The 9,325-nt window shown below is 43.2% G+C and overlaps 1 protein-coding gene across 2 annotated transcripts in view; it reads left to right on the forward strand.

Moving 5' to 3' along the window:
* The window catches only part of GPAT3 (glycerol-3-phosphate acyltransferase 3), a 32,385-nt gene extending 23,447 nt beyond the window's left edge, over window positions 1-8,938 (forward strand). For both annotated transcript variants that reach the window (XM_020801765.3, XM_020801766.3), the window contains exons 8-12: window positions 1,842-1,897; window positions 4,016-4,101; window positions 4,415-4,543; window positions 5,122-5,201; window positions 7,857-8,938. In XM_020801765.3, coding sequence (XP_020657424.3) covers window positions 1,842-1,897; window positions 4,016-4,101; window positions 4,415-4,543; window positions 5,122-5,201; window positions 7,857-7,977 — 472 coding nt within the window. In that variant the 3' untranslated portion in view covers window positions 7,978-8,938. The remainder of the gene's footprint in view (window positions 1-1,841; window positions 1,898-4,015; window positions 4,102-4,414; window positions 4,544-5,121; window positions 5,202-7,856) is intronic.
* Window positions 8,939-9,325: the final 387 nt, after the last annotated feature.

The raw sequence follows: 9,325 nt of genomic DNA on the forward strand, positions 1-9,325 counted from the left end.
CGTAGAGCCAGCGTTTGTCCGTAGACAGTTTCCGTGGTCAGTGTGACTAGACACAGAACGCCATGACTTTCCCACTGAGATGGTCCCTATTTATCTACTCACATTTGCATGCTTTCGAACTGCTAGGTTGGCAGGAGCTGGGACAAGCGACGGGAGTTCACTCCGTCATTTGGATTCGATCTTATGACTGCTGGTCTTCTGACTTTGCAGCACAGAGGCTTCAAAGCGCCACCATGTCCCTTTTTGCTTCTTGATAGATCTCCCAAATGTCCAGGACCAGCTGTAGCATCCTTCCATCACCTGGAGCCCTTCTGCAGGATTGGATTATAGTGCCTAGAATCTGCCATCCAGCAAAGTGAGCTCATGGGTCTTGTAGTTCAGTATATTTGAAGAGTAGAGGTAGGAGTAGAGTACCCCAAAGCCTCTTCCAACTAACTCTTGACGCAGTGGTCACTACAACACACATTTACTGTCCATAATCTCAGAATATAAATACTAGATGTTTAGCTGACACAGTTTCTGTCTATCTCTAATTTGGTGTGCCTTTTGAAAGGAAGGAAATCTGGATTCGAGTTGGGTTGATTATATTATGAAAAAATTATATAGCTCTTCCCATCACATATTGTTCACTTAAATAGTTTTGAAGCTGGCCCTTAGAAACTGTTTTGTGGCTGCCTTTTTTTAAAAAAAACAAACACTTTTTTCCTCTTTTAAAAATGCTTAAAATACGTTTTTATTAAGTTTAATTTGCACGTCTGTTGCTGGGCAACAGAGCAATCCACTAAAACAGTGCAAGGTAATGTCATGTGACAAAAAGCTGATTATTTTGTGCTGAGGGTGGAGCATCCCTTGTGCTGTGGTGGAAACCACATACAAATATTCGCCAAGAGCTCCTACTTTTGGCAGTTTTAGTGACTCCCCCCCCCCCCCCCAGCTAGATAAATAGCCCTACCTTCCTACGTGAAGAGGTAGAGTTCCCATTGGCTTAAAATGAAAGAGGTTTTGAAATAACTTGTGCTAGTAGAATCTTCTTGTTTCAAGTAGTAAAAATAAAAAAGTGCAGTATTTAGGCATCCTTCAGTCTCGAGAGACTAGAGTAATGTGCTCTGAATGGAGGACTTGGAACAGCGTCTAGTGTGGCTGAGAAGGCCAATTCGAGAGTGACCATCCCTTCCACATGGAAGACAAATACAAAATTGGGAGAGGCCATGATGCACCGCCTGCCTCCAGGCTGAGCACTCAGAGATCAGGGTTTCCCATCTGTTGAGGTCCATTCCTAAGGCCTTCAGCTCCTGCTTGCAGATATCCTTGTATGTCAGCTGTGTTCTCCCTCTGGGGCGATTTCCCTGCACTAATTCTCCATACAGGAGATCTTTTGGAATCCGACCATCAGGCATTCTCACAACATGTCTGAGCCAACGTAGAAGTGCAGTGTATGCTGCTAAAATACACCAGCTTTCCTCAACGTGTTATATTTCAGATGTGATTAACTACAACTTCTATTGTCCCCAACCAGCATGGTTGTGCTGGCTGGCTGGCAGTGTTGGGGATTCAAGCCGAAAAGGTCTAGAAAACACGAGGTGCAGCCATTTAATTTTAGAATATATCCTGGACTGTACCTTGTTGAGGATCTTTCCCTCCTTCCGTTGAAACTTTTGTTCCTATTACCCTCAAAATATGAAACTCTGCTCTGAAACCAGTGGAGCCTAGGGAGCCAGGGAAAAACCTTGAAAACCAGGCCTCATGTTTTAAGAACCTTTTTTGCTGGTTTCATTGAAATGACCAAGTATTGACTCCTCAGTCCTGAGGCCATAGCTCAAATATTTCTCCATTTCTTTTAGACTGAGGGAACACGTGGCCAACAAGGACAAACTGCCCATCCTAATTTTCCCAGAAGGTAAGAGGAGGACATCAGCAAGAGAACTTTTGTTTATATTTCTTACGGTGAAAAAGAAATTTTAAAAAAAGGTTTTAAAAAAGGCAAAAGCGTGGTGGCACCTTAAAGACTAACTTTTATATATTTTTTAATGTGAGCTTTTGTGGACACGTCTACTTCATCAGGCATAAAAGAAGGAGGTACAACATGGCAAATATTTATACTGGGCCTCAAGGTTGTGAGCGGTCAGTAAGAAAGCATCTTTGATATGCAGGTCTTTAGTAGAAGCTTGTGCTGTAAAGCCGGGTCCCCAACCCCTGGGCTGCGGACGAGTACCGGTCTATGCCTCTGCTGATCTGACAGGAGGTGGAGCTTCAATGGCAGCTGACCTCCTGCTTGCCATTTCCTTTATGAGCTCAATTGAAAGCTATCCTCCAACAACCTACTGCATAACAAGTATCCCCCGCCCCCCCCCCCCCCGGTCCTTAGGAGAATGGTCTAAACCAGCCCCTGGTGTCAAAAAGGTTGGGGACCATTGCTGTAAAGAAGGCGGACCCTCTGTCATAGGTTAACAATGGTAAGATAACAATGGTAGAGTAACAGGAATGTTAATCAGATGGTCTATTTACAGTCCTTGATGAACTTTTCCCCTACAAGATGTTCTTTGTAATCATTTGCAATTTCCCCAGATAATGGATGACCATGAGAGCAGGGTAGAATCTCTTATACCATAGAGACATGTATAAGCTGGCTCTGTTAAGGGGAGTTAAATATCTGGGAGAGGTAGTACAATATTTGTAGTGTTCATATCTGGTAGTGCCCGTTTTCTGACAGTGTTATCATTTGAATTGTCCTTCAGCTCCCACTGACAAGACAGCAATATTTACAGAATTCTATCTAGAGATGTGGAATTTGTGGAGAGCAAGGACACAAGATGTTTTGGAAAATTCTACACACTTTTCTCTCTCTTCACCCAGCCTCCACTTTCAAACGCACACCAAATCTGGAGAGCTGAAGGTTCACTCCATTCCAAAATGCCCATGCTTGCTGGCTGGCCCTCTCTGCCCCGCATTTGCACAGCATCTGAGAGCTCAGCCTTTTTGTGTAATTGAAAACCCTAGCCGTGGAAGGCCCATGCAATTGGAAGACAGTGAAAGAACCTCTTGGCCTCAAAGCATTCATGAAGTACAGCCACCAGATTTCATCACGGTCAGCCTGGGCCGTAAGATTGGTCAGGCTGCAAGGTTCGCCAGAACCAGAACTCCAGACGCGTCGACTCCCCTTTCAGACACGGAACAGAAAGTATAAGTGTTTGGTGTGTAAATGCTGAAAACAGGGCCTGTTCCGCTTATCCTCAATGCTTTTGCTACCTCATGGTGTGGATCACGGGGAGGTGAGAGCTGAGGAATGAGCAAACTAGGGTCATGACATGGTCTCTCACATTTTGGACTTTGAGGTAGTTATTACTATGGTAAATAGTACTCTTTTTTGTTACATGTCAAGTTACTTTTCTGACTTACGGTGACCCTATTAGTTAAAGCAGTGGTTCTTAACCTTTGTTACTTGGATGCTTTTGAACTGCAACTCCCAGAAACCCCAGTCAGGACAGCTGGTAGTGAAGGCTTCTGGAAGTTGCAGTCCAAAACTCCTGAGCAACCCAAGGTTAAGAACCAGTGAGTTAAAGACCTCCAAAAGGTCTTATTGTTAACAGCCTGTTTGAGCCTTGCAAACTAAAGCCGTGGCTTCCCTTTTTGAGTCAAACCAACTCATGTTCCGTCTTCCTCTTTTGCTACCACCTTCCATTTGTCTGCTCCAGCATGGTCTTCTCTTTGCTGGATATGCCCAGAGTATGATAGCTTCAGTTTAGCCATTTGAACCTTCAGTGAGAGATTTCAGGCTTGATTTGATCATATCAATGGTAATTACTGACAATCTCTCACCCCCATTTTATGGAACTGTTAGTCTCTTGCAAGATCCAACAGAGGAAAGGAAATCTGGAGAACTTTTTAGGTAGGGATGTATTTATCCTGGTGGATGAAGGTTTCTCCCCTTATCTACTCCCTCAAATTATTTGCACCACTTGTGTTTGTGTGCATGCTTGTGTTATTGATCTCACTCTAATGCTTTCTCTTTGGCCAGGCACTTGTATAAACAACACTTCAGTAATGATGTTTAAAAAGGGAAGTTTTGAGATAGGTGGCACCATCTACCCAGTTGCCATCAAGGTAAGAGAGCATAAGTCTTTCTGGTGGTACCTTAATTACTGGCAATCTGCATCTGCCAGCAGGATCCCTCCTGTTGTGCAGGTGGAGCTACTACGCAATAGGATACTGGCCACAGAGTCGAGTCTCAATGCTAAGTTGAGTAATTGGTTATATTAATTCATTTTAAAAGATAGCCTGGTTTTAATTTGTATTTTGTAAATGGGTTATGTATACATTTAAAATAAACCTAGTTGAAGCATTGTGGTACATGTGCTCTGAAATGTCCGCTTGGGTTTTGGAATTAGGGATGAAAATGTTTGTCCTCGTTTTTCAGTATGACCCCCAGTTTGGCGATGCCTTCTGGAACAGCAGCAAGTATGGCATCGTAAGCTATCTCCTGCGAATTATGACAAGCTGGGCCATCGTATGCCACGTGTGGTATCTGCCACCAATGACAAGAGAGGTATTTTTTTAAAAATTTCTAATATTGCTTTGCTCAGATGCTGGGATTTCGACATGCAAGAAAAAATTCTTTCCTATCAAAATCCCTGTCACCTCTTGAGAGTGACCAAGCAGAAACCCCTTATCTAAGAGGGCCTTCTCTGTGGCTGCTCCCAGACTCTGGAACTCCCTCCCATGGGAAGCCAGGCTGGCCCCATCCTTGCTGTCCTTCTGCAAGCAGACAAAGGCCTTTCTCCTCAGACAGGCTTTCCTTTAAAGGGCTGTTTAACCAACAGGATTTTTTAAAAACAACTATTGTATTCTGTTGTTTTATTTATGTTTTTCATGTTGCTCTTCATAAATCAACTTGAATATGATATCTGTTTCTTTTTAAATATTGTAATGATTTTTATTTTAGCTTTCAACTTTTTTTTTTAATTCTGTAAGCCACCTTGGATCCTTTAGGAGAAAGGCGGTGTATAAATATTTTAAACAAACCCTCTGTTTCTCCCTTCTTATAAAAGGCATAGTTAAATTTCCAGTGGCATTCCTGAAGGTTGCAGAGGATTGGCTTCTCACCCTTTGTTGCTTGCTTTGCAGGAAGGAGAGGATGCTGTTCACTTTGCCAACCGGGTGAAGTCTGCCATTGCTCTCCAAGGAGGACTGACTGAACTGCCCTGGTGAGGAAAAAAAAAGATTGCTGTGCTTCAGAGGCCAAAGCTTTGTATCAGGAGATATTTTTTCCCCTTTCATTTGAGTCGGTGGCACTCTAGAACTCTTAAATCTGATCCAGAAGGCGGTTCTGGAACCGTTTTCTATTCCAGCCTCTTAATCTCGAAGCACTTTTTAATTTCAAAAGGGAAGACAGTAGGAAGAAAGGAGCCCTTCGGAAGCCATCTTGGTAGAGCGAGGATGGTCCAGTTTATTTCATAGATGGCCCGGCTGGTATCCATAGCTTGTAGGAGAAGAATCTGAGCACAGACAGGCCAATGTCTATGTTACCTGTTATCCATTGGACTGCACATTTTCCTGTTCCTTTTGGAGCATTTGCCTGGGGAACGGGCAACTGTATGAAATCTCTGTCCATGCACCAAATTGTACATGCTCTCCACACTGTTTCAAGTGGCTGGGCTATTACTGCTGCTGAGCCCTGAGCCCCTTCTGGCCGTTCCAAAGCATTGCTTTCTCTTTCCCCAGCTCCAACAGCTATTTGTTTTTTGATGAAAGGGCCAGACGTGTTCACTCACCAAGGATTGGGGATAAAAATGGGATTCATGCAAACTCACAGCATCTAATTACCCCTGGATTTTGTGAAAGTGGAAATGGATTTGTGGCCAAGTCTAGTTTCTCCCTGCTTAACTGCCCTGCAAATTGTGGGTGTGATATGGCATGCAGTAGGTGCAAGAGGGTAGAAAATTGATTCCCAAGACTTTGGAGCTTGTGACCACCCCTGGCAGTGAGTTAGTGCTTCCTGGTCTTGTTCTGAATCAGCTTTGCGATATCATCCCCAAGCCAACTCTGACTGTACTGCTCCCTTCAATGGCTGTGGGATGATGTTGCAGGGAAAGGTTGGAAGGAATTTGCAATGCAGCAGAATCTATTTTTTGAAACTAGTGAAAAGAGGGTTGAACAAGGATATGAGTAGCTATATTTTGCTTTCCCTTTGCAGTGATGATACCTTGGTGCTCTCTAGTTGCACATTCTTCGCTGAACTTCTTCCTTTTTAGGAGTCTCCTAAGGACAGATCATGAAGCTGAAGCTCCAATACTTTGACTATCTCATGAGAAGAGAGGACTCCCTGGAAAAGACCCTGATGTTGGGAAAGTGCAAAGGCAAGAGGAGAAGGGGACGACAGAGGACAAGATGGTTGGACAGTGTCACCGAAGCTACCAATGAATTTGACCCAACTCTGGGAGGCAGTGGAAGACAGGAGGGCCTGGTGTGCTCTGGTCCATGGGGGTCATGAAGAGTCGGAAACGACTAAACAACAACAACTTACTTACTAGGAGCCCCATAGCGCAGTGGTTACACTGCAGTACTGCAGCAAAATCTCTGCTCAAAACTCAGGTTCAGTCCCAGATATCTGGGCCTTCTATCCCTCCAAGCTTGGTCAGTTGAGTACCCAGCTGGCTGAAGGTCAATGTTGTTGTTGTTTAGTCATTAAGTCATGTCCGACTCTTTGTGACCCCACGGACCAGAGCACGCCAGGCCCTCCTGTCTTCCATAGCCTCCTGAAGTTGGGTCAAATTCATGTTGGTTGCTTCAATGACACTGTCCAACCATCTCGTCCTCTGTCGTCCCCTTCTCCTCTTGCCTTCATAGTTTCCTAACATCAGAGCCTTGTCGTACTCTTTTCCCAATTTTGAACCAATCAATTGTTCCATATCCAGTTCTAACTGTTGCTTCCTGTCCCGTGTATTTCTCAGGAGATAGATTAGGTGGTCAGGCACTCCCATTTCTTTAAGAACTTGCCATAGTTTGCTGTGGCCCACACAGTCAGAGGCTTTTGTGTAGTCAATGAAGCAGAAGTAGATGTTTTTCTGGAACTCTGTGGCTTTCTCCGTAATCCAGCACATGTTAGCAATTTGGTCTCTAGTTCCTCTGCCCCCTCGAAATCCAGCTTGTACTTCTGGGAGTTCTTGGTCCACATACTGCTGAAGCCTACCTTGTAGGATTTTGAGCATAACCTTGCTAGCATGTGAAATGAGTACAATTGTATAGGAGTTGGAGCACTCTTTGGCACTGCTGTTCTTTAGGATTGGGATGTAGACTGATCTTTTCCAATCTTCTGGTCACTGCTATCTCTTGACTCCCTACTTTAGCATTCCAGTCCCCTATAATGAGAAGAACATCTTTCTTTGGTGTCAGTTCTAGAAGGTGTTGTAAGTCTTCATAGAATAGGTCAGTTTCAGCCTCTTCAGCATGGGTGGTTGGTGCATCAAGTTGGGTTACTGTGATGTTGAAAGGTCTGCCTTGGATTCGTATTGAAATCATTCTATCATTTTTGAGACTGTATCCCAGTACAGCTTTTAGGGTGTTATATAAAAGGTGGCAAATTCTGGATGGCAAAGGTGTACAATAATTCTGCACGTTGTGCCCACGAATTGCAGATGTATGTGGAACAAGAACTGAAAGATCAAGTAAATGCTTGGGCAATGCATTAAATGTGACTTAAATAATGTAAACACAACAAGAACCAGAGACCCACCCAAGAATGGAGAGGTTACATTTTCAGTCTCAGAATTAAAGATCATTAGAAGCTAAATGAATTTAAGATGTTATCATGATGGGTAAAGGTAATGCTTCTTGTATCTCCCTTTTTTCCTTGTTTCAAGGGATGGGGGTTTGAAACGAGCTAAAGTGAAAGAGACTTTCAAGGAGGAAGAACAGAAAAACTACAGCAAAATGATCATAGGTAACGGAGCAACGTCAAGTGGAACCACAGACTCGGACTGAAAGCTCCCAGTTGTGATTTCTTTTGCCTCAGCACCACAGAATAATTTGGCTTTTTTCTCCAGTTAGAGAACGATAATAAAGCACCAAGCGTGGGCAATGGAAGGGAGATGCTTAGTTTTCTCATCGGTTTGCTTCCATCCTCCCGTGAGTTCCCAGTCTTGATGTCTGGAAAAGAGGAATGGATCTCGAAGCAGAGTGGAAAATCCTGGTGCTTAAAAAAAAAGATGGTCTGCAAATTTGGAGTCTTTCTCCAAAGGGAATGTACATAACAATAAAATGGAATTATTTAATTGTATGCCAGCAGTGGTATCCTCCCCGTGTTTATGGAATGTTTGAACAAATTTTCCTTCCTGTTCACTCTGACTGGTTGCTGTGCGTTGATTACTTGAATAGATGGTCTTACATTTCCGAGGTAGTTTTCTGGGTGGGTTTTTTGTTTGTTTGTTTGTTTTTGTTGTTTTCCGGTCCTTGTTGTTGATGAGATGTCTTCAGGAGGAAATAACTATCTGAATATTATCAGTCTAAATGTGGATGGCTGGTCGACTTTATTTAGAAGTCACGATGAAGAGGTAGAACAGGCTGTGTACTTTGGGAGAGTTGCAAGATTTTTCACTTCTTGAGAGAAACCCACCCCTTCTCTCAAACATATTTCTAAAAAAATCCCAATAAATCCAGAAATATGACTGATTCAGTCAGTCTCCTTCTCTATATATGTATACGTGCCCTGGACAAGAGAAAAGGGCAAGCAATTTAAAAAGTCCAGCCTTGCAATTTTGTTTACAACTTTAATATTAAAACTCTTACAGATGGGAGGGAAGAAATACCAGAGATAAGCAATGTTTAATAAAATACACTTCTCTCATGGACTGTGTTGGCAACAGCCTATATGTCTATCTGTCACTGTCTGAGAAATATGTCATGTTGCCTTATTGTAAATTGAAATAAAAATCTATATTTCTAATCTTTGGTAGTTACTGTTTTCTTTCCCAGAGGTGTGTATACTCCATTGTTAAGGATAATAATCTGGGGCAATGTTGCATAAATTCTGTGCTTTGTATAAATGATTTATTATATTTAAAGGTAAAGGTTCCCCTTGACATTTAGTCCAATCGTGTCTGACTCTAGGGGTCGGTGCTCATCCCCGTTTCCAAGCCGTAGAGCCAGCGTTTGTCCGAAGACAGTTTCTGTGGTCACCTGTCGAGCGCGACTAGACACGGAACACTGCTACCCTCCCACCGAGGTGGTACCTATTTATCTGCTCGCATTTTTACATGCTTTCGAACTGCTAGGTTGGCAGGAGCTAGGACAAGAGACGGGATCTCACTCCGTCATTTGTATTCGATCTTAT

The sequence above is a fragment of the Pogona vitticeps genome, chromosome 5 (assembly GCF_051106095.1).
Source record: "Pogona vitticeps strain Pit_001003342236 chromosome 5, PviZW2.1, whole genome shotgun sequence".
In the NCBI taxonomy this organism is placed as follows: domain Eukaryota; kingdom Metazoa; phylum Chordata; class Lepidosauria; order Squamata; family Agamidae; genus Pogona; species Pogona vitticeps.